The 26,150-nt window shown below is 38.4% G+C and overlaps 1 protein-coding gene across 3 annotated transcripts in view; it reads left to right on the top strand.

Annotated features, from left to right (window-relative positions):
• The window catches only part of EBF1 (EBF transcription factor 1), a 390,172-nt gene that overhangs the window by 303,425 nt on the left and 60,597 nt on the right, over positions 1–26,150 (top strand). For all 3 annotated transcript variants that reach the window (XM_020283666.2, XM_020283664.2, XM_020283663.2), the window contains exon 10: positions 5,657–5,783. In XM_020283666.2, the coding sequence (XP_020139255.1) occupies positions 5,657–5,783 (127 nt within the window). The remainder of the gene's footprint in view (positions 1–5,656; positions 5,784–26,150) is intronic.

Here is a 26,150-nt window from a genome sequence, read left to right as displayed (position 1 = left end):
ACTCTTATTGCTATGCCCAGTGGATTCAAAGATTTATAGAATTCTGGCCTAATTTACATATGTATTTATTCCAGAAATATTTCAAAAATATTCTATATGTGAAGCACTAAGTTTAGAGGACTTGGATTAGACTCTGTTTCTGATCTCAGGGGCTGTCTAATGGGAGAAAGATATAGAGGAAAATCTTTATTGTGCAAAACAAAATAGGCCACTAACTGCTATAGCATAAATGACATAAGGCTATAAATCCAACAAAGATGTAGGCAACTTTAACTCTTAGGATCATGTCAAACTTACTGGAAAAGAGAGCATATGGTCAGGGCCTTAAGGAACAAGTAGAATATCAGTGGGGGAATGTTTCAGCAAGGAGTGTCATGAACAGAGCAAAGAAGCTGGGCAAGGGTGTAGTGTTGTCATGTAGCCACGTGCCTTCTGCTTGAAGATACGGAAGGGTGAAGTGGGAAGTATGGCCAGAAAGGGAGACTGGCTGTCAGGCCTTAGAGTGCCCTAAATATTATTATTTTAAGGAGTTTGAATATTAGAACGGGAAAAGGGGGCAAGCTGAGGATTTGAGTCAGGGCATGACATGATGAGATTATATTTAAAGAAGCTAATTATGGCGGAGAAAGTAGAAGAAGAGAGAGAGCATTTAGGAGGCAAGTATCATATCAAAATAGTCTGAGTAAGAAATGGGGACAACTTCAACAGGGCAAGGTGGAAAAGCAAAGGAGAGCCAGTGGGGTCCAGTGGAGGGAAAATCAACATGACTTTAAAAACACGGAGAGAAAAAAGAATAAAGATAACCTCACGTTCTCTATCTTGAGTGATTCGAAAGATAGCATTCCTTGAGCTGAGACAGGGAACACAGGAGCAAGAAATATGTTTAGAGGTAGTGAGATGATAAATTTAGCTTGGATCAGGTTAAGATTGTGGTAGCAAAAAGACATGTTTGGGGAGATTCTGTTATTCTGCTGCTGATAAAAGTTTGGTGGTTGGCCAAAGAGATCAAGTCCACAGGTGTAGATTTGGAAATCAGTTTAGATGAGGTGGTTGAGCCAACAACGAGTGAACTCAAAAAGTGTTAAGCAAGTCAAAAGAGAAAAACAAAATAGGACCAGAAATTGTGAAATTTATGCAATTAACAAGTTGGCAGAAAAATGAAGCCAATGAGGAAAACCAAAATAACTAGGAAGAGCTCTGTAAAACCCTATTTACAGGCATAAGAGATTGGTTTTCTTCCTAGTGTTTCAAATATTAATAATATGAGTTAACTTGCCTCACTGTTAACTTTTCTCATCTGGAGTATATAAACCATGAGGATGGGTTTTAAAAGATAGTGAGTATGAAAGCACTCTGCTAAACCATCAAATACTTTGCAAGTCTTAAGTCTTATAATTAGTGTCACAGAAGAGAAGAAAATGAAAAGTTCCAAGAAGGGAGAGAGTAGTGTCAGATGCTATAGAGTTTCAGATGAATATTTATTTCTAGCCCAAATCATTTGGTTTGTAATTTAAAGAAGTTAAGTCAAAGAATGAATTGTCCTCTCATCACTTAGAACAGTATTTACCAAAGTATGGGGCTTGTGCTTCTGTTGTACAGGAAAAGACAATTTGGGGCTTGACACAGACATTAAGTAGAACTGAATCACATAGTGAGAAAGTCTCCTTTTTTGACTTCTCTTTTAATCACTCTTTTTGTTTCTCTTTTAACCTTTGTTTCATTCCATGATTCTGGTTCACATTAAGGGGATAAAGTCTCATTTGGGGAAAACAAGTCTTTAACATTTAACACTAGCTCATCACCCTTTTCAATAAACTTCTTCAGGTTGTCAACAATATCCAGCTAGAATTTACATCATATTAACTTTAAGGTTATCATCTACAATACCTTCTTATTTTGGCAGGTGATACCAGTTTTCTAAGTATAGTAGTGACATACAGTTTCCTTATAAAATAATTTTTTTTAATTTATTTAAAAAAATTGGTTGTAAGTTTTTTTTAAAAAAATATTAAGCATATAATGGCATAGGTGGTATATAGATATTGCAAAACTGAGAAAGTGATATTCCAATGATGGAAATTTGGAAAATTTAGACTAGCCCTCCCTTTCTGTATTGCTTAGAGTGGCCACCCTTAGTTCAACCAGGCTGGAGCAACACGTGAAATTTATCCTGGGGTTTGCTGGTCATGGGTTCTATACCCTCAGATCTAGACCCCCATCCTTCCTCTAGGATAACAATCCCCAACCTTTTTGGCACCAGGAACCGGATTCATGGAAGACAATTTTTTCACGGATGGGGGAGATGTGATGGTTTGAGGATGATTCAAGCACATTACATTTATTGTGCACTTTATTTCTATTATTATCACATTTTAATATAAAACGAAACAATTATACAACTTACCATAATGCAGAATCTAATGCTGCCACTGATCTGATAGGAGGCAGAGCTCAGGCTGTAATGCAGGCGATGGAGAACTGCTGTAAATAGAGATGGAGCTTCGCTCACTTGCCCGCTGCTCCCCTCCTGCTTTGCAGCCCAGTTCCTAACAGGACACGGGACCGGTACTGGTCAGTGGCCCAGGGGGGTGGGGGACCACAGCTCTAGGCTGTCGGGTCAGTGTCTGAAGCCACTAGACATTTCTGAACTTCTATGTCCTTAGCTATTAAAATGAGCAGATTAATGTTAAACGATCACTAGCATTCCTTCCCGACATAAATTCTGTGATTCTTTGAGTGATTCATAAATAAGCCAGTGCTTTCAAATTGATAAAAGTTAGCTAAAATGTTTTTCCTCAGTAAGCATCGATATCATGTGTCAGTGCTGGAGACTCCTCCCAGACTAGCATCCACAGCCAGGAGAACATCGACAAATTCATTCTCTAACTATGGTTCAGATTCTACCTCATTTGTGAAGGGTAGTTGTTTCAAGAAGGAATCTCTGCCTCAGTTCGGGCAATTAATTAAAATCGAAAGTGAAATTGTAAATGAAGATTTGTTTGAATTTCCTGAGTCTAATACTTTATGCAAAAGCCCCACTCTCAGTCAGTAGTTTTACTGTAGTCATATCTAATCTATTCATAAAGCCCATGAATTTTGTTCCTCAATATAGCAACTCATACATATTAAGTCCTTATACTTAAAATCTTCATCCATCTATTTACTGATATCTTTCCATCTTTTAAAATTTATTTCCCCTTAGAAAAGGGAGGGCAGGTGAAGTGTTTTCTAACTGACTGAAAGTTCTTCTAAGTATTATTGTGAATTAATGCCACTCAATATCTGAAGTAACTCTTAAAAATAAAAGCATACCTTCTATTTGGAATGTGACAGTGTGATGTCCTTCACTATTAAAAACATAGCAAAGGACCAGGCAATAAATGAAAAATGGAGATAGCACAGGTATGGCAAAACAAAACAAAACAAAAAAAAACATAGTCTCTTTGGATCTGAAAAAAACTGATACCTTTACGAAGTTTCCATAGGAACAATTTCTTCTCTCTGATTAGAGAGGAAGTATATGTCCCTGCCATTTTTTTGAACTGTATTGAAAATCACCTTTTGTGCTAACTGGGTCTAACAAGGATAATCTTGTGCAAGCAACTTAATCATTTTAAAGTTCTGTTTCACATCTGAAAAAAAAAAAAAAGAAACTGAAAATACAGTCATTGTTCTGACCAAATTAGTATTTATATGTAAAATCCCCAGCAATGTGGTGGATATTTCCTAGGTAGTCAACAAGTGTTAGTTCCCAACACTGCAATAACACAATATCCGAACAGTTGAGATTAACATGCGCTTGATTTGGAGATCATCTTTCATTGCCCTTCAAAACCTCTTTCCTCTCCTATTTTCTATCCAATATTAAAAATTGATTTCCTGGTTTCTATGCTTACAGATTACCAGAGTAAATTAGAAGGTGTAAAGAACACTGGGAGGAAAAAGACAAAGAAAGAGAATAAATTAGAAACAATTTCAAAATCACAGCTATCTGGAGCTATTTAGTGTGAGGGAAAATAGCCCTTCCTAGCTCAGGAGTTGCTTAGGGCCTTTCTGTATTACAGCAAGATATAATGCAGGGTGTTCCAAATGATAATCTTGGTTTACCGAGACAAAGTTAAATTATATACACTTTGCTTACTTTTAGAAAGCATACAATGCATTTTGGAAGAATTACAATATGAAGAGAACAAGATTTTAAGAAAAAATTTTTTGTGCTTTTTTGGGTAAACCCTTAGCCATCCGAAACACTCAGCCATGGAGATGAACTCAGTTTCTAAGGGTTTTGCATAAGCATGGTCTTACTGAAATATCTTCTGTGTGTCTTCAGCAAATAAACTAAGGCTCCATGTATTTTATGAAAGAGGATAATGCATTTTTAATTGCTAAGTCGAAATGATTTTTATGCGGATGGCCTTTTGTTTCAAGAAGGAACATTTGACAGAAAGTTCCTGTGGGCTTTAGCATTAGCCACTTTCTCACATTCATTTCACCAGGACTTGGTGCTAGCGCAGTTTACCCAGGGGCACCCAAGGGTTGTATTCTGCCTCTCATGGTGTAATCTTTGATTGGTGGGGGAAACACTTGCACTGGGCCTGGTTTGCACATTAAAATAAAAGTCCTTTATAAGTTATCCCCTTGAGAACAGCACAAACATACACTATTATAGCATAAACTCATGTATATTGTATACATTATCCACTGTATACAGACTCAGTTCCACAAATGTTGAGAGCTAAGTGCATCTGAAAAAAGTCAAGGGGCAGGCAATTGCAGGCCCTGTAGAGAGAGAACATGTAGAGTCCAGCACCATCAGGGGTCAACCCGTCAAATACCAGGGCTGGATTTTTCAAAGAACCAGATAATGCCAGTTTTATGGCCATTAATAACATTTTAGTTATATAAACAAAGATAAGAGTAATAAAAAATAAATTCTGCTTCACAGAGTAATCTGATTGCCAACAGAGTGCAGAAATGAACTTTCTCATTGTGCATGTGGCATTGCATAATGGACCAGCCACCGTGGTGCAGCCTCCCAGGCCTTCCGCTCCCCTTTTATGGACAGTCCTGAGTCCTGCCAGAGCCATAAGCTAGTCCAGGGAGGCAGATTCTTTGGTTTCCCTCTAAAGCTCTTTGATTGTGCCTCTGGTAGTTAATGCGCCAAATGGTCTTCAGGGCCATTCCTTACGTGTGCTCTGCAGCTGATCAGAGTGCCTTGGCCTACTGTTTTCCCACCTCTGTGTTTTGCACATGTTTAAGGGCTCCGTTCAAACACCAGGCCCGTCGACTTCTGGAGAGGCATGGCAGCGCTCAGCTCTGATTCGGGTGTCTGCTTCAAACAGAGATTTTTCCAAAGGATATCCTGTGATAGATAAATCATTTCATTAGGCCAGGTTCCCTTTTCAAACCAGGAAGCAGAGGGCCTGCTGTGTAGGAAAACCCAGATAATGTTGTTATGGCTGTACCCAGAGCACTTGTAAATATTGTTGTCAGTGTCTTTCATACAAGGGTCCATCAAGATTGTATTTAAACATTGACAGGTTAATTATGTGTTTTAAAGCTTTGTTTATGGAGAGCTGATAGGAAAGCTGTGAAATGACTCCTTAACATATTGCAATGACAATTCTTCCTCCCCCTCCCCCAATGTCTCCTCCAGTTGATTACTCCTCATGCCATCCGCGTGCAGACCCCTCCTCGGCACATCCCTGGTGTTGTGGAAGTCACACTGTCCTACAAATCCAAGCAGTTCTGCAAAGGAACGCCAGGCAGATTCATTTACACAGGTAAGAACTGCAGAGGGTGAACACAGAACTGCCTTGGTTTTGTGGCATCTTTTACTTTGTCTTGTATGTGTAAGCATGTATTTTACTTTTAAATCCAGTTTCTATTAAGGCCTGCTTTCTTTCTCCATTTCACCATATATACAATCGAATGAGTTGCTTCTATTATTATCATTACTACTACCACTACTAAGACTTCATCTAGGTCTCCCTGTTGAATGGTAGGATCTATTGATATAACTGGTTGGCTAGCTAAAGATGCAGCATGAGAAATAACAGAAGGGGAAAGAGGTGTAGACAATCCTGAGTCTTTCTGCATGTTAAGCCAGCTCGTTGGGGTTTGTTTGCTCTTCTAGCCTGCTCATAGCATTTGTATTAAAGACAATTGGTAATTTTCAGATTTAATTCTGGGTTGGTGCTCTGTTCCCCAGTAAACTGCATTTTGTTCTCCCCAAAGAGCCTGGGAACATGGACCAGCCTTGCGGTAAGAAGCTAGGGTTGCAGGGTGAATATGAATTCCCGTCCCGTTAGACACAGAGAACCAGGCAAGATCTCTGTGGAAATACATCAGGCACTCAGGCTGAGTGCCCAGTGTGTACTCTAAGAGATCTCAGATTGTAATGTGCAAACCAAATACCCAGGGGTCTTTTTACAATTCGGATCCTGCTAAGGTAGGTCTGGGGAAAACTTGAGATTCTGTATTTCTTACAGGCTCCCAGGTGAGACTGATGCTGCTGGTCAAAGCACCACACTTGGGGTAGTGACGTTCTGGCCCCTCTGCTTGGTATCAGTTGCCCCCCTGTAGAGGTAGCCGTCCCCACAGACTGGTCCCAGATCTCCTTCTTCATTCAATAAAAGACCACAAGGCCAGATTAAGTACAGAGTGGAAGTTGCCTTCACACACAGATTCCAGAGCAGTAAAGGGATAAGTCTGTTAATAATCCTAATTATAATCATACAATTAAATGGACAAAGTTTATTTTGCTGTGACATTTTACTTCAAAGCATCTTTCCCTTGTATTTTAATACTAGGAGCAAAACCAGACATGCTTCTTAGTCGTCACTCAGCCTCTCTCTCTCTCTCTCTCTTGTTTTTCTTTTTCTCTCTCTCTTTCTCTGAAAATTATAAAAACAATTAATATATCCTGACCCTTGGAAATGCCTCCCAGCCCTTTAAACAAAATGCAGGTTTGGTGCCTGCCTGACGATTAGTTTTAGTTAATTGAAAATTATAGGATTGACCCAAGAGGAAAATTTTGTTTGCACTCCAATCACTTTTACAAATTAAGGAAAATTACCACAATTTTGTTTAGCTAAGGTTTCACACTGAGTTCAAGAAATTAGCTCAGCCATCCCAACAAAGTCAGCACTTTGTTAGTGAGCACTTGAAAAAATAATAGTCTATCTGGAGTTTTGTGGTGTATACAAACGAAGCATAGAGAAAGCTATGATGCTTTATAGAAGTAGGCCAAGTGTTTTTAATTAGGCTCATTGGTTCAGCGTAAGTTTTGAAGAACAATCAAACTAGCAGATTAGCTGTTTCTTTTAAAGCTAGGATTTCTTGCCATTCATTTTTCCCATGAGAACTTCTACACAGCACTATGGTTTTTTTTTTTTTTTCTTCTTCTTCTTCTTCTTCTTTTTTTTTTTTTTTTTTTTTTACAAGCCTCATTATGGGCCTGCAGGAAAAGGACCAATTGAAACTTCTGATACTGTAGCCTTCCCCACCACCATTCCAATGGATGGGAGTTTTTCACAATGTTCCTCACTGAACTCGGTGTTCTGGAACATATTACAAAACCACAGAGGCCAAATGTTTTCTCTGAGAAGTTTGGACTCTGTTTCTGGCCGAAAACATGTAGGCCTTTGCTGGCTGCTTATTTACTCTGCTATTAAGAACAAGAAAAGGAGAAGAAAAAGAAGAAAATGCTTGTGTGGTGGGAGGTACAAGAGGCAATCAGCCATGGTTTCCGCTTTGGTGACAACGTCCCTGCCCATTAATAGTTCCATTTTGTGGTCAGGTCTCATTTAGAAGAAATTATTTTTAATCAGTGTTCAACAAAATATCCCCTAGAGCCACCTGGCCATAAAAGCTTAAAAAAAAAAAATCATCCCCATTAAATTACTTAAGTTCTCAAAAGAAAATAGCTAGGGACCCATCATTATTTGGACTTTCTTAACCATTAAAAAAAATTGCTGTCGATTTAAGAAATCACGTCTCGGAAAATCTATATTATACTGGAATTAAGATCAAAGATAAAAGTGGGCAGATTTGCAAGTCTAGAAAAGCAGTTTTGTACGCATGTGTGCACGTGCATACGTGTGTGGGAAATTTAGGCACGAAAAAGGTGCTTCTGGTGACCTGGCCTCAAACTGTGGGCAACAGACAAGAAGACTTGGTTTTGGTTTTTTTTTTTAAAGTATTCTAGGAGAGAGTCTAACCTCTCTCTGTATTGGAAAAATAAAATTTTGAAGAAATTGGCACACAGACTCCCCCACTGGTATCGTTGGCTGTTAGCAGTTACTGTGACATCGTGTCATTTCTGACAAAAGGGGATCTCTGTTCATGGGTGACCCACACATGGGCCTTTTGATCACTAGCATTCAATGCCCCCACCACGGGTGGCTTGCTCGTGGCCGGGGCTACTGGCCCCTGCTTGTCACCACATACTAGTGAGGGAATAGAGATGGCTCATAAAACCTCTCTGTTCTTTGTGTCCAAATAGCCACTCGGGTCATTGTAAATGTATGGTGCCCCTCCTCTCTCCACCCACAGAAGTTCACACTTCATTTTCTTTAACATCCATAGTATTTCAAGATGTGAGGCTTGGTTTTCTGGATCAGGTAAGCTAACCCTCTGTTTCTTAGTGAAATGTCACTTGGAATTTTTCCCTTAACAACAACGAAAAAAGAAATATCATCAGGCCGGAAAATAACACCCTAAACTAAGGCCTTGTTGCCATTTTTAGAGTATGGAAGGAAGAGTTTGGGTGTGTAGATGTGGAAGTCTCTAAACATCCATAATCATTAAAAAAAAGCCAAACAAAAAAAAAAAAAAAAAAAAAAAAAAACCTGAGACAGGAACAACCTGGCCTAATTTATGCAAATGCACAGACTTTGGGGGAAGAGAAGAAAGAATTTGACTAAGCAGAGTGCCTGCAAGCAGGCTCCCCTCCTAAGGATGGTGAGCACAGCTGTCATCTGCTCTAGAGACCAGAGACACTCGAGGGACCCTTACCTGCCTGTGGCCATTCCTTTGTGGTTTCCCACTCACAGTCATGGAGGAAAAGTGAATCCCAGCTAGACTAGAACCAATAACTTCAATAGGACTTCCCAGATCTTAACTTTATGTCGTGTCCAGTTACTCTTCTGTAAATGCAGGCCAAAGCTGACTTTAAGTTTTCAATAAATGTTTTCTAAAAGGGGGAAATAAAATCCCTTTCTAATCACAAGATAATCTGCAGAGTCCCATAGTCTTGTGTCTGGTCAGTCAGTCCAGTGGGAATTAAATCCACCATAGCCTCCACGGACATGTAAGGAGTCTCATATACTTTTGTTATTTTTCACAGCTTGTTTTCTTGCAATTGCTGCATCTTTAAGTGACTGGGATCTTTTAGAAGTGTGATCTCTCCTGCTTAGCCCTAAGTAACCTTGGGAGCTGTTTAAAGACTCTTTAGGAACATTTAGCTGCTGCCTCAAAGTTTTTGGAATTGATTTTCCTGATAAGAAGTAAACAATTATAAATGCGAGTTTTACCTTCATTCCAAATATTTCTCCCTAAGACAGGCCTCTACGTCTGGGCAAAATATGACAGGAAGAAGGGGCCACCAGGACAGTGTTGAGACCAGCTTAGGAGTTTATTGACAGCCATATACTTCCTGACCCCCCAAAAGTGGTGAAAAATCCTGATGAGTGATCACCTAACAGCTCAGATATTTGGGCAGGTCACTTGGAAGTTCCCTTCTACCACTGAGTTCTCCCATTCTAAACATTTTTCACCCAACTTCCTGTTCCTGTGGAAGAACTAATCCAAATCAAATTCCTGTATCTTAGTCCAAGAATTAACTTTGAAATAAAAATTCTTTCTGGAAATACTTCTTATTTGTACCTTATGCCCCAGATAACTTCACATCCCTTGCCAAGGCATCGCGCATGGCTTCGCATGTGGGAGAGGCTGTTTTGTCCGACCGTCCTCTGTAGAACTTGACAACTTTTACTATGACTTTCAAGTTTTCCTTTCTTTTTCCCCATCCCTCTTGTTTTCTGCCTACTTCCCCCTTTCTCCTATCTCCCTCTCTCCCTCCTCCCTCTTTTCTTTCCTCCTGCCATCCATTCCTTCCTCACTCCCAAGGAGACAGCACAACATAATGATTGAGTGCTTGGTTCGAGATGATGGCTGTAGATTGAACTCTAAGCTCTGCCACTTACTAGAGGGGTTATTTTGGGGACATCATATGATGGCTCTGAACTATAGTCACCTCATCTTTACAAAGGAATAACAATACCTTGCTGGAGTTATTTTTAGGATAAGGGAAATACATGTAAAGCACCTAGCATGAGGCCAGACACTAGTAGTTTCCATTAATAAATAGTGGCCATTATTATTATTATTCATTCATACATTTGTTGCCAAGTCTCTGTGGTAGAATAACTATTTTACATGTATTATTTATCATCCCCATCATCTTCTTAGAGGTGGAAGAAGTGTTTTTTAGGATTTTTAATAACACAACTAGAGGCATCAGTAAATTAAAGAAACAAGTAACAACAATCAACTACAAATAAAAAGAGCAAAGTATTGATAAGGTAGCAAGAAAAAGAAATTCCCAAATGTGAATATGATTTGATTATAACAAATATTTTCTCAGGAATGGCCTCAAATGACAGATATTTTAATAAGACAACCCTGATTCGTAAAGTTCTTTGATTTTTTTCAGGAATAACACATGCTTGTTCTCTTGTTTCCATCCCAAACTTTGACCCCTCCTCTGGGGGTCCTTAGTAGCATGGGGTACAGCCCATCAGTAACCCTCTTTAAAGGTATTCCCTTTATAATCAGTTTCAACTCCAGGTTTTAGAGGTTTCAGGACAGAAAGTTCTGTTTCTGGTTCTTGGAGATCGCCACAAAATGAAAGCTGCCATCATGGGACATGAACAAAGTCGACAGTTGTAGTGGAGAAGTGGAGAGTTCTCGCTTAATAAATCTTCTGTTTTTAGCCTCTTGTTACACTAATTGATCACCTCGTTAAGCTTCTGAAAAGCCACTTTTTTTTTTCATGGCATTACCCTGAAGAGGAACCTTTCCTGTTTGCCCACAGTCCGTAAGATGTAGCCTGAGCCTGGCAGGCACAGCTAGCTGTGCTCTGGGCGCAGTGCTTTTGCACTCCAGTCACACCAGTTTCCTCACTGTGCCTCAACCTTACTTCCTACTTTGCCACTTTGGACATGGTGATTTCCTTGGAAGGTCCAGTCCAAACTCTTTTCCTCTCCGGAATGGTCTTTGGTCACTGTGGTATGCGGATAGAGCACTGGGCTGAGAGCAAAGAGGCCCATGTTCTAGCCCCAGCTCTGCTACTCACTGTCCGTGAGACCTGGGACACACTGCTGGTGTGCTCTGGACTCCAGTCTTTTCACTGTAAAATGAGCCACTTGGACCAGGTGACGCTGAGGCTCCCTGGGACTCATATTGATTGACTGGCAGAGTCTCTGTCCTTGGATTTCTTCTGTTCCATGTGCTTGGACCACTCATTTATCATTTCCTTACTTACATATGCCTTTAGCTCTCTTGTTCTGTTCTTAGGTAGGCAAGGCACAAAAATTCCACAAGCTTCATGAAGAAAGAGAAACCGCTTCTCCATCTTACACTATTTTATACACTAAGTGGATGCAAATTGACTCAATATTTTACTTGCAAGAGGTGTTCTCTGATAATTTTTTTTTAGGTTTCAAAAAAATTATTTTTAATTATTATGGGTACATAGTAGTTGTGCTTCTTTATAGGGTACATGTGATGTTTTGATACAGGCATACAATGTGAATTAATCAAATCAGGGTAATTAGGGTATCCATCACCCCAGGCATTTAACATTGCTTTGTGTTAGGAACATTCCAATTCCACTCTTTTAGTTATTTTAAAGTATACCCTATTATTGTTGATCATAGTCACTTTCTTGTGCTGTCAAATTGTTCATTCTCTCTAACTAACTATATTTTTGTACCCGTTAACCATCCCACTTTATCACCCCTTCCTGCTATCCTTTCCAGCCTCTGGTAACTGTCATTCTACTCTCTGTCTCCATGAGATCAATTGTTTTTTAATATTTAGCTCCCACATATGAGTAGGAACATGTGAGATTTGCCTTTCTCTGCTTGGCTTATTTTACTTTACATAATGTTCCCCAGTTCCATCCATGTTGTTGCAAATGGCAGGATTTCATTCTTGATAACTGATTGACGTATCATCCAGGATCAGCAGGTCTTCACTGATTTTTGTGCTCTGGGTGACGCAGAACATAAATAAGAACAGTTAATTAAGAATCTGTCCCTTTTTACTTGAAGTTTTCATGCATAGAACATAGTAGTTGGGGTAGAACATAATAGTTCTGTTAAATGCATAGAACATAATAGTTCTGTTAAAGAAAAATGGACTTATGCCTATGTTGTAAATATTCTTCATTTTCTAATCAGTAAAATGGAGATATTTTAATAACACCTTCCTTTAAGGAGTAAATGAGTCAATGTATGTAATGCAATTCTGACAGTGCCTGGTCTAGGATGAGTACTTTCCTAAAGCAAACTGAAAAAAAGAAAAGCAGACAGTAGGGGTGTTGCTTCTCCTGAAAAATCCAAAGAATTGGTCATTAGAGCACACTTTGATTGGTATTGTATGTTTGCTGGCTGTCATCATGATTAAAGACATTGTTTGTTTCTTGGCATTAAAGTAGGAATCGAAAGACTTGTGTTCTATTCTGATTTTGCCACTTCCTTTTGTTACTTCATTTATTCATCCCACAAATGTTTGTGGATTGCCTATTCTATTCTAGGCAATGTTCTAAACCAGTTCTAGACAATGTCCTAAAGCAGTGTTCAGCAAAACCACACACAATCCCTGTTTCCACTGATTTTATGGACAAAAAAGGAACATAGATGTTCATCATATAGTAAGTTTACTATTTTAAACCTTGTAAGCATCCAGAAAGACAGTAACAGGGTTTCAGATAAGCATATAATACATGAACCTTGACCAGTCAGTTATAAATATTTCCCCTTGGGAAAAGGTGCACAAGCTGAGGTTTGAAGGTTGGGGAAGAGTTAACCAAGCAATTAGTGAATGGTAGGGGTGGGGTGGAGTTGGAGAAAGAGAATGAGTGTTCATTCCAGCAGAGGGAGCATAGAGGAAGGCCCTGCGTGGGAGAAATGTGGTATCTTGGGAGGTGGGGGTAAGAATTGCAATGAGGCTCAAAAGCCAAGTGAGAAGAGAATGGTGAGAGAGAAGGCTGGAGAAGTGGGCAGGGGAAAGTGCGTTCAAACCCTTATAAGCCATGGGCAGGACTTTGGTTGATATCTTAAGAGCAATAGGCAGTCCTTGAAGTACAGGATGACAGGTGGACATGACCAGACTCACATTTTGGGGAAGAAATAATTCTAGCTAGAAGAAGCATAGGATGGATGTTGGAAGACCTTTGGGGAGGTCATTGCAATAGTCTGGGAAGAGATTTGGTGACTTCGATGTAGATGATAATGAGTGGAGATGGTATGGAGTGAGAGGAGTTAAGAGGGATTTAAGGGGAAAATGGGAAAGGACTTTAAGATGGGTCGGATGTAGAGATGAGAGAGATAGAAGGGCTGAGACTACCAGATTTTTAGCTTCCTCAACTGGGAGTGCCATCACTTGACTGTGTGTCTCAAGGGTCTTGTGAGTATCAGTGAAAGAATGGGCATGAAAATGTTTTGCAAAAAGATAATATTGTATACATAAGATAATTGTTATAAAGACAGGCTTAAGCAAACTCAGGAAGAATTGGGGAAAGGAAGGGGAGAACGTGTTTTCTCTTTTATCAGATTGTTTTCACTTAGATTCAGCCGAAAAAGCACTGTGTAACGAACACTTGACTAGCAGTTCTGCTTTAGCGATGTCCTAATTGGAATAGACTCAACAAGAAAGAAAAATTCACAGGCTGCTCCTGTTCACATGTCTTGAATATTACTCCAAATGAGCCGTTTGCACACAAAGAAAAGAATTCAAGGCAGAGGGAGTGTTTATCCTTTTTGATTTTGTGATACAAAGGGTAGGTCCCAAGCCTCTTCTCCTCTGCTGAAGGGAGTTTTTTTTTCCCCCCACAAAATATGATTTTTTCCTGATGTGATGTATGTTGATGTTGTTGGTGACTCTGCTGAATCTCTGAATCTGCTGGTGTTTGTACAGTTAAACACTATTGGAGCCATAACAGGGACAACAACAACAACAACAAAAGTCACTACAAGTAACCATTGTACTTCTGTGACATCCATAAAATGAAAGCCATTTCTGCAAAGAATAAAGCCAGTCTGAAGGAAGCATATTATTTTGCATATTTTATGTGTATACTTTCCAAGAAATATGACCTTTATTTCCTATTTGGAGTGGAGTGTAATCAGGACTTGAGTAGCCAGTGTAACAGGATCATTAAAAGGGATATTTTCACTGACATTAGAGGTCTAAATGGCCACGAGGCCTTATATACAACCTTGGCTTTTTCCTGTCTACCCAGAGTTAATAAGTGATAAGGCCAGGAGAGAGATAAATCACAGAAATCCCTGTCCAAAGAAAACATATTGACTACAGCCAAGCAAATAACAGACCATAACCAACGGTCCCATTCATCATTCATGTAATAGGGATATAAAGTATTTCCTACCAATGAAACCATATAGAAGGAAAAGGCAGATAAGCTCACCCGATCTAAGGCATGAGATTTGGTTATTAAGGGACATGAACTATTTGTCACATGGCTTTAATCTTTAAGATGTGTTGCCATTTCTAAACGATAAATTTCTGGTAAGGGATTAGAAAGCTATTAACAATAAAGGTAGGAACGGAGCTTTCTATGTATTCTTGCCAATGTAATGCAATACTATAAAGTCTTGAAACTCTAATCTTTTTAGTAGGATATAACATGATTTGGTTTTCAAAGCCAATAAACTATTTGGAAGTATTCAAGGTTTTTTTTTTTTTGTTATTGTTATTTATTTATTTTTTAACCCAGCAATGTGGTAAGTTAGCCCTTTAGCTTTTTAAGTATATTTGTTGAAACTTTCTCTGTTATCTTGGGGTAGGAGGAGGGAGGGGAACTCAGTTTCTTTCTTTTTCTCTTTTCCTAAGATTTATTCAAAATGTTTGATGAAGGGCTATTTTCTGTTTTATTTGTTCATGGTTATGGTGATATGGATGTTAGTCCTTTTGTTCATTGTTAAAGTTAACTCAGAGATGTGGCACCCACTAGAGCATTAAAACTTCTTTTTTGTTTTTTATTGCAAAGTAATACATAATGATTTCAGATAATTAGGAAGTACCAACAAAATAATTAATATAACAATGAAATTGCCTACATCCCTACTAGTTTTTAAAAATATAAACACTCAATAAATGTGAGCTATTAATATTATTTTCATGGTACATATCTTGCAATCTTTTTCCTATTCATATATCTACCGTATTACCGAAGCAGGGTGATACCGTACCTAATATTACATAATATTTTTTCATTTGGCAATACACAGATATCAGAGAGTTATGAATGTAAAATAATTTTTAGTCTTTGATAATGATTTCATGCTTCAGGAGAACCTTAAAATGAGATACATCCTTATCTTCCTGTTCAAGCATATAGATGCCTTGACTTTGAGTTCTTGTTTCTTTTGCTTTCTGAAAAACCTACAGTACAGGGTCAGAATTTGAGATTTATCAGCCATCCCCAACTGAGTAATTGTGTGTTGCGCTGAAGACCTGATGTCCTTCGAACTTGGGGCCAGCTACCATAAGCCCATTTAGCTACAGCATGGAGCTGTTTCTGTTTTCAATCCGAACAACCTCCAGGGACAAGGCATTCCATGTATTTCGCACCTGCTATAGACGGCAGTACTGTACTTTCCATGAGTAAAGATGGAACTCATCTAAAACCCTTACCATATCTGAAACTGAAATCCAAAATTATAACAAAAAGTAGGTAAATTTTGGTCCCTCCTTATGTCCTCTCCAGGACAACAGTATTTCCCGCTAGAGTTTTGAACTTCTCTTTTCTCTCCTCTCCTACTGGCTCCCCACCCCAGTGGGCTGCCAATCTCTTTTCTCTCCTCTCCTACTGGCTCCCCACCCCAGTGGGCTGCCAATGTTCTTTGTTGATTGTTATCCTGTTAATTCCTCCTACTCCACACCTTTTAAGCACTGACTCTACCTTTCCTCTCAATCTTCTTCTTCTCCACATTACTGAAATGTAAAGCACCCCCCACCGAGAATTTGCATAAGACAATCTCTGTTCTTAAGCACATTTTTAAGACCAAAAACTTTAGAAAGGTGAATTGACTTCCCATGGTTATTTAGAGAGTAAGCAGAGAAGGCAGGATTTGGACCCTGGTTAAGAGACAGCAGAGCCTGCATGGGGGCAAATCTCCTGGCATGCGACTCTACCTTGTTAATTTGTGCAATTGCCTCATTCCCTGAGATTAGGTTGATGGTGATGGGAAAGCGTAAATATTTCTAGGCCATCTGAGGTCTGACAGGAGCTGGAACCTTAAATGTTTTCTCCAAATGACATCATTGTGAACACAATGCATACTCACATAGAAGATGTTCAAAATACAAAATGAAGTATGAAAAAAAATGATCATTATTCTATCATTCAGAGACAATTACTGTTAATATTTTTGAGTACTTTCTTCTAATATATTTCCATGGGTACTATTCTATATTTTTATCAGAGTCACAATATGTTTATGTAGTTTTGCCTCCTGCTCCGTCATTTATATTATAAACTAAACATTTCCTCTAGTTCGAATTCTTTCTGAATGCTTTTTAGTGGGTATATAGTAGTTCACTTTGTGGCTGCATTATCCTTTGCTTCGTCATTCCCCTATCATTGAACAGCCACATCTTTTCTTTTTTAAAAATTTTAACACCACATATGCCAGCATATATAGCATGATCTTTAAATATAAGATGTTCCCTCATTTTCCTAATGAAGTTTTAAGTTTTAAAGCCAAGTTAACCATATACATATTTATAGATACCAATGAATTATCAAATATCTACTTATAACATTTCACATTAATTTAGTTACACAGAAATACTTAAAAATCACATATATAATTTACAACATTTATAAATATAACTTTTTCTGCTTTTAGCATTTCCATTTCATTCAAACTCTTTCTAGCCTTTTTTTTTTTTTTTTTTACAAACACCAGAGCCATTTTTCTCCTATTACATTCTCTTCTGTCTATGTTGTTTGAGATACAGCACTTTTTAAATCTGGGCATGATGCTTTCACTGGAAATTTTATTCTAAGCCCTAAGTAACCATCTGTTATTAATATATTTGAATCTCAAAACATAACCACTTTTAGCGATATTTTAAAAACTCATCTTTAAAAGAATATTTGTAATGGGGAGAGGTCAATCTCCTAAAAAAAGTTGCTAAATTTACATAAAATTCCTATTCCTCTGTTTTGTCTTGACAGACAACTCTCCTTTGTATAATAAGTATCCCTAAACTACCATTGACTGATTGCTTCATGCTCCTACTTAGTTTAAAACAATGTGATTGAGAAAGCACTTTGTCATAGGAGAGACCTAAAAAGGATTCGATAATGAGAGAACTTTGTGTGTGTGTGTGTGTGTGTGTGTGTGTGTGTGTGTGTGTGTGTGTGTAAAATCTTCCCATATATTTCAGCACACTGATATTTCTTTCCTGTTGTTTGGTCATCTGCCACATGAGATCCTTGGTACGAGTTAAATTGTCTGTACCACATAGTATTTTTGACTTGAATAAGTATGCTCACCCTTTTAAGTGGGCCTCATATTATTCAGGGTACTGAAAGTGCTGGTGGAAACCATCCCATTAATATCAGGCTTGAGATTTTCTACATGATCTCTCAATAGTGAGAGGCAGGCAGAGCCTGGCGCTCACTCCTTAAATCACTGACAGAAACAACAACCGGAGAGCAGACTTCCCCTCCTACCTGCCACCCATCGACCTGGCGTGTGCAACTGCTCACCCTTTTCCTGTTAGCATCAACTGTGGTTAACTTCTTCACATCACGGGTGGAAAGGCTGACCCGTGGGGCAGAGCCACCTGGGATCGGCCTTGGTGGTTTGCATCAGGAAACACCAGCTCCCGGTCAATATGGAGTTAATTTAGATCTTTGTTTAATGCCAAAAATATATTCGCGTTTCAGTATCTGCACAGAATATTGCCTTCCCAGTCATTCTGCATACGTGCATCATTTCCTTTTAGTGTTAACTGATTTGTAAAACAGTCACCCAGGCCGGGATGACTCTTTGAGGTCGTTGGGTTTGGGTGGAGAATCTCTTTTGAACAAGTTTGTATTTCTTCTAATTCTACCATTTCTTTAAGACGAGAGAAATGAAACATTTGTACTGGTTAGCTCAGAAGGCATAGGAGGATCATCTACAGGCTTTTAAATTTCTCTTAATAAAATTACCAGCATCAAAGCAAAAAAATTATTGTGACTTTTCAGAAAGTTGTGTGCCACAGTGCAATGTACAGGCCTGGCTACCGAGCCTGTGTGTGTCTCGTTTTTTATCTTATATCTGGATACATAAGTAAATGTACTGAAATACAGTTTTATTTCCGTACAGTTTTTCCCATTGATCAATTCTTTTTCGTTCCTTGTGAGGTAAGAAGGACAGGTATTTTCAGCCTCATTTCCAGGTGTGAAAAATGAGGTTTAGAAAGAGGTGAGGTGGTTCATTTATGGTCATTTAAGTCACCTAAGTGATGGGTCTCATATTGATCTATAGTCCCCCAAGTAATTGATTACACCTCCCATATCTCAAGATTTTTTACTTCTACGAAATGAACTTATACTTGTTTTACTCTACTTTTCAGTTTTCCATGGACGTAATTTGCCAGTTAGATTTGGGGATTCTAGAATCTTGGGCTGCTGCCCCAGCATGAGTGCTTTGATTAAATGTAGCACTTTTGTTGATACAATCTGGATTATTTTTCATTTACTTGTTATGGCCTGTGTCTCTCACTGGCATATAAGCTCCATGAAGGCAGGTTCCTTGTCTGTCTTGTTCAGCCAGCGTATATCCTCAGTGTCTCGCACAGAGTGGGGCACAATAAATCCTAGGCAGACTGACAAATAGAAGCACGTATGAAGGGATGACTGGTAAATGTGGCCATAAATTTGTGGGATGTGAGCCTTAAAGATAACCTAGTTACTCAAGTTGTCGACGTCTTTATAGATGATGAAACCTCAGCTTCCAGAGTCTTAAAGATTTGGCTAAAGTCTCTCAACTCATGCTAGATGTTTACATCAGATTCCTTTTCTTCTGCTGTCAATCAAGAGCTTGTTCCTACACTGTGTATAGTCCCTAAGTGAGCCTGTATGACTGTAGATCTCTGGAATAACGACACATCCTAATTTGAATCCTGGCCCAATCGATTTCTTGCTAGTTTCTTAACCAATCTGAGACTCTCGTTTTCTCATTTGTAAAATGGGGATGATAATATATCACAGAATCTCTGTGAGGATTGGATAAAATAATGCACATGAAAAGCTTAGCACAGTGCATGGCATATAGTAAGTGCCCAATTAATGGTGGATCTTATTAAATAAGGATCCAAGAGAACAGACTCCTATAAATCTGACTTTTAGAGATGGAAAGGTCCCTAGAGAGAAACTGGACCAAGCCTAACATTTTATAGAAGAGGCAACTGAGGCTCAGATATGGGAAGCACATTTCCCAAAGCAACATAGGATGGATTTCCATACAGAAACAGAGCAAATCATATGTAAACGTGAGCATTATATGCCAAATATACAAATACATAAAGATGTCAAATTTTTGAATGTATGAGGAAATTGTTCAACCAAGAGCCCCATGGTCATTTGATAAACTCTTCTTTAGTTCTTTAAGATTATCCATCTTTGAGTACACTATCAAGGAAACAGGGAGGTGATGTAGATGCTTGATTCCTTGGGCCTTCCCATATGCCATCTGTGTACAAAAAGGGTGTCATGGACATGGTTGTTCTGATCTGTTTAGATCCTTGTCTTTCTGTTGATAAAGAGAGAAGCTTTTCTTCACCTCTGAGTAAATCAAAGCCCCACGGAAAAGCCAAGTGCCATTTTCACCATTGGTGAAGTGGAGTTATGCGATTTAAGGACATCTCCTTCACCCTGTCTTTCTGTGGGGGCACAGCGTAGCGTAAGAGCAAGGCATCCGTCGGACACCAGCACATTGTTGGGAGACCTCATGGAGACTGGAAGGTCATTTTCCCAGGGTGCAATCAGGGAGGGGCTTAGTGGGGTCCACCGGGATATATTGTCCCCTGCAGCACTCTTGTGATCTAATGCCCAGTGGGGACCTATGGTGAAGCTCCCTCTTAGCCACAGGGCATCTGCGGACCTTCCGATCTGCCTTTACATTGCAGTCCCCTGGTGGTTCTTGAGGAAATAAGATGTGATAGCCTCATCTGCTCAGTGGGTTTAGAGGCAAAATCGTTGGTGTCAATGAGAGGGAAATACTTGTAAGATGATGGTCATCAGGAATAAGCTTAAAACCTGCTTGAGAAGAGATCTCTGCTGTGTGCCTGGCTCAGAGAGGCATCTGGGTTACTGTTTGATGCCCGACAGGCAGCCTGTCTGACAACGAATGAGTGTAGGAATTGTTGCCAGGCTTGTATTGCAGGTAGAGGTGAGCAAGGCACCATTCATTGTATCAGCGGCATATCCCAATCCATAAAAAAAAAAAAAAAAAAAATCAAGATTGTATATGGGATTTCTGCTCTAAATCTTATTTGGACTTATGTTAGAATTCAAATAAAATGTTTTTTTTTTTCCATCTTAAAAAAGCCCTCAATTGTTGGTGAAAAGCCAAGAAGGACCAGTTGTCCATCGATGCTAAATGCAATACGTAGAGTAAAAAGTAAAATTATTTATTTCACTTTCCCAATTGCAGCCAATTAAGGGTAGCTCATTTAAAAACAGACCTAATTTAATCCACTAATATAAGTATTCAATTAAAGTTGTTCCCACTGCTTTCTACTCAGAATACTTCTTGGTACACTTATACATGATGCATTCATGGTGTGAACCCTTCTAAGGGTCCAGGTGGTAATAGAAAAGTGCTTTCAGGACTTCATAATTGTCCAAATTAAATAATATGTATGTAAATGGAGATCTGAATGTAAATCGTGCTCTGTAATGCTATAAGGAATTGAGCCCCTATAGCCTGGGATCTTTCAGCCAATCAGAATAAAATGCTTCCAGTTTTATTCTATACTACTTAGAATAGTTTATTGCATTATTAAGTACATGTTACAAGAAGCACATTGTTGTTTAAGACTCATTGATTTAAGCAGAACTATTCTTATAAAGTTCCATAGGCTTTTACATAAAAAGAGAAGAGCCCATATAAAATTATAAAACCTTAATGTAATATAACAGCCTATAATATAATATTCTCCCATTTTCTAAAGAAACCACCAAAAATTTTTAATGAGTTTATTGGAACTACTGTTTGTGAATTCTGGGATGTCATGTCTAATTAGACTTAATGGATTTAAGTATTTCTTTAGTGAAATCCATAGCTTAATTTACCAGGATTATATTCCTTGTCCTCCTGCCCTTAAAATGATTTTACTTTATTTTTATTTTGGGTGGCATTAAAAAGAAATGAAAGGCTATGATTCTGCTTCATTCTCAGATGGATATAGTGAAAAATACAGTGCTTATTATGAAGCTAATGTGAATTACCATGTAATTACCACTGGCTGCACTGTAATGATTATTTAGTTACCACTGAGCATTCTCTGCCAAATAACACACATTATTTCATAGGAAGCATGGAATTAACTCAAGTCATCCCGGAACTCATGGAGGGTGTATATATTCCTGATCTCTTGCGTTAAGTATAGGCGCTGCTAATGTTAACATCTAAATAATCAAGCTTGGAGCAAACCGACAGCCGAACAGGATATGAGTTTACATGATTTGATTTGCTGATGTTTTAAACACTTAGCAGGAGACAGCTATAGAAGCCAATTAAATCTCTCCAAGGTGCATAGAGTTATCTCCTTTGTGAGAAACAATTTAAGGGAATTGCATTGGCCCTTTAACTGGAGGGGAGAAAAAGCATTAGGAATGAAATTTCAGATGCAAAGTGCTGATCAATCGCGCCTCCTTTTGTGCTTTTCAGCTTTGTGCTGTTTGGGCTGCTGCAGTTTGAAAGGATTCGCACTTTTATTTTGCAAGCCCAGGGTTATGTTAAACTTTTCTTCGTGAAAAATTTTCTTCAGCTATTGATTATGATGTGCCTTTAAACAAGGCATTGTGTCTAAAAGAGTAAAACAAAAACAAAACAAAACAAAACAAAAACCCATGTCAGTACATTCTGTCCCTTTCAGATACTGCATCTTATTTAGTGTACCGGAATTCCCAGTTTAAAGTAATCACAAAATTTATGGAGAAACGGATAAAAAAGGTTGTAAAATATCGATTTGGGGAAAATAATAACACAACTCATCTATAATAAGAAGAAAAATGAAGCAATAATTCAGGGGGTATCGAGCGGCTGGCTGCTGGGAGTATTGATCCAGTCCTTTACGGTATAAGATCGCACCTGAGATTGCTCTGAAAGAAAGAACAGCATTCCTTCGCTCATTATTTCTCAGATACCATCGCCTTGTTACATGGGTCCTGCAGAGTTGGAATTGTTGCAGCTGGGAGAGTGGGACCCGCAATAATAATAATAAATAAATAAATAGCTCAGAAATCTATATTGCCTTAAAGCCACCGTGCCTGGTCTTAATAACACATTGGCTCTGGCTTTATAAGTTCTTCATTGCCTTATAGTAGCTAATGACAATTCCTATGCTGTGTGGTTCATTTAGGGACCAAGCGGATCTTCATCTTATATAATGGGTTCTCGTGTTTGGAAGGAATTCCTGTCTTGGCTGAAGAAGCATGTATCTGTTGTATTTCTTGTTAAGTCACTAAATTGAAAACAATACATTTATGCCACTTTGGACCGTGGAATATGTTGGCTTTTGCTTTAACGGGGCATTGTTTTATATTTTAGGACAGTTTTTGGATGAGGCAGGGGTATTATTGTTCCTGAGCAAAATCCTTCCATACATATGGCCTGAAATGCATGTGCATAAGTCATGAATTTTTGATTTGTGATAACCCTGGATTTATAAATTCATCTGTAATTTCTAGTTTTTATTGGCAAACCAACTTGGCAATCACGGTAATGCCTTAAAATGGTAGACTGTATTTCATTGTGGAAGAATCCTAGGTTCTTTCCAGATTTTAAGATTATCCTATAAGTAGTGTTGAGGAAACATAGTATTTTGCTCTCATGTTATTTGTTTGGAGGGGAGGGTGTAATAATATTCAAATTCCAATTTAATAAAAAAGTTTTGAATACTTGCTGCGTTTTAGGCATTTTCTAGATTCTGTGACTCAAAAAGGTGAAGTTCTTGCCCTCAAGACACCTTTATTCTAATAAGGGAAAGAAGGCAATATATCAGTTAAGAGGCAGATAAGATAATTACCAGATTGGTAAAAGTATTACAAAAGAGATAGGGTGATCTGGTAGAGTGTACTATTAGCAGAGCAGGAGGGCTTCTTTAAATAGCCATTTGTACATTAGAATGTGTACAGTATTCAAATGGATAGCACTGTGAGCCTACACAGCACCCCCTAGTTAAACGTGTTTTTGTTTCCAAGCATCTGTGGACTTCTCCCCAGTGCTAAAGCCATGCTATCATTTGCCCAGAAGCTTCACTCTCCCTATCCCATCCCCCAGCCACTCTGTGATCATTATCTAGAAATATGAGCCATACCAGCTGACTATGTTCTCAGCAGATCAAGCTTCCTGAAATTTCAATAAGCATTGATCCATGTCATTGCACCAGATCCTTGAAATTGTTGTTTCTATAACATTTGTCTCTCCATTTCTGACTCTAAAAGAAAAAAAAAAAATTCCTATGAAACAAGAGGCTGATGCATAGTGTCAATAAAGGTGGATGGAGGGGGAAGGATGGAGAGGCGGAAAGAATAAGACATCGCACCATCAAGACTAACTCCCAAAACAGCTTTCAATAAACTGCAAAGCGTACCCCTCCTTCTTTATCCACATAGTAAGATTGAAAGTCATCACTGAGTCTTAAACTGTGAATATTGAAATTGTGAGATGTATGGTACATTTAGTGGAGACGTTGGTGAAGTGCACAAGTCATTTTAACTTTGTCTTTTAATTTTAAAGATTTATCGGCTGCAAGGGAAGAGAATATTTATAAGCGTTTTAGGTATTCACAAAACATGTAGTTGCCAAACAGTGCAAAGAATGGAAAGAAATCATCATTACGAAGCTGGATGATTCAGGAAATATGGTGATAAATATGGGAGTGACAACATATTATCTCAGCTTTCTCTAGCTCTCTACATTTTTGAGTCATGATTACCAAGTGTAGCTCTGCAGGGAGTATGCTAAGTCAGTTTGGAGCTAGAGGAATTTTAGTTTTAAAAGAATACCCAGGCAATGTTTGAGAAGTACAAATACAATAAATGATGTCAAGTCATCTCAGCTTGAATAAATATATATTGTATAATTTGCTTCTGTCCTTTAATTTCTCATAATGAAAGGCAAGTGGCAAGCAACAAGAAAGCAATTAATTGCAACAATGATTGCCTGGCTTCTGTAGTGTTTGAATTAAAAAGAACATTAAGATTACTTTTCTAATAGCTCATCTGTTGTTTTTTTTTTTTTTTTAATCATTGATGCTTTGTAAATGGCAGATGCATTTGAATTGTTTTAAAAAGCTAGTTTTCTCCTTGTTGGCAAACATTGTCAAAATGAAGTCTCACCATTCTGTTGGTTATTTCATATCGTTGTTCGTAATTCATGAAGATAAATGTCATATCATAACTAATCTATTATAATCCTTCTCTGTTGTGTGCTTCTTTTAATTTGAGACAGGCTGATTATTGTAAAACAAACTTGTGGCTGTCACTGTGAATTTCCTGTGTGTACTAGTTCTCTGCCATCAGCCCAAAGCCTGTACCAGCAGTACCCAGTAGCTACTGACTAGATGAGTGGATTGAGAGTCCAGACCTTGCTCTCTAGCCTTAGACAGTTTGTTTTACCACTTTAGCCTCTATTTGCTTATCTGAATAGTGGAGGAAAGAAGCATATCTTCTTGTTATGATGATTGAAATTGATAATATGAGCAAAGCACTTAGCACATTATAAATGGTGCATGTTAAGAACTCAAGAAATGGTAGTTCTTATTATTAAGGAACTTAAGTAGTTCTTAGTCTGTGAAGTGATTATCTAACAGTCTATTTCTGTTTGGTTTACCAATGTATTTCCAGTGCCTAGTACTATGCCTGGCCTAGAATAGATGCTCAAAAAATGTTTGTTGAATGCACAAATTTCCTGATTCTCATTAATAAATAACAACAGCTATTGCTGCTAATACTTTAAAGGCACACACTGTTTTAAGCATTCAACATAATTTTAGGCACCTAATTTTCAAAGTAGAAAACATGAGACAAGTACTATTATCTCCACTTTACAAATGAAGAAATTGGGTCAAAGAGAGGGGTTCAGAATTTGCTCAAGGTCGTGTAACTAGAAAGTGGCAGAGCCAGGATTTTAACACAGCCAGACTGGCTTCAGAGTCCATGAGCAAATGACATGATCTTCAGTATTTGGGCACAAAGATAGTGGGAATTTTGCCTTGTGGCCTGATCATTTTTTATTCAATAAACAGTTATTGATCATCTTCCATATGTTAGTCACTGGAGATACCATGTACAAGATAGGCACAGTCCCTGCCTTCGTGGAAATTATACAGGTCCGATTTCCTCAAATTTCAATTAACCCTATACTTTTCCTCACTGACTCTTGTAATGAGAGAAAGTTGGAAGTCTAACTTGATACAGTAGAAGGGAGGCTATAAGCATTTGCAGAAAGAAGAGTGTGGGATAAGCTTGGAAGGGAGATAGTTAGGGTGGCATCATATTGATTATTGTGAGCTACCCAGCATATAACTCCACCTTCGTTTTAGAGAATGTAGGGTGCATATGTGTGCCACACGCCTTTGACAGCCTTGGATGAGCCCCTTCCTACTCT

Source organism: Microcebus murinus, chromosome 21 (assembly GCF_040939455.1).
Source record: "Microcebus murinus isolate Inina chromosome 21, M.murinus_Inina_mat1.0, whole genome shotgun sequence".
NCBI lineage: Eukaryota > Metazoa > Chordata > Mammalia > Primates > Cheirogaleidae > Microcebus > Microcebus murinus.
This window is presented reverse-complemented; position numbering and strand designations above follow the sequence as displayed.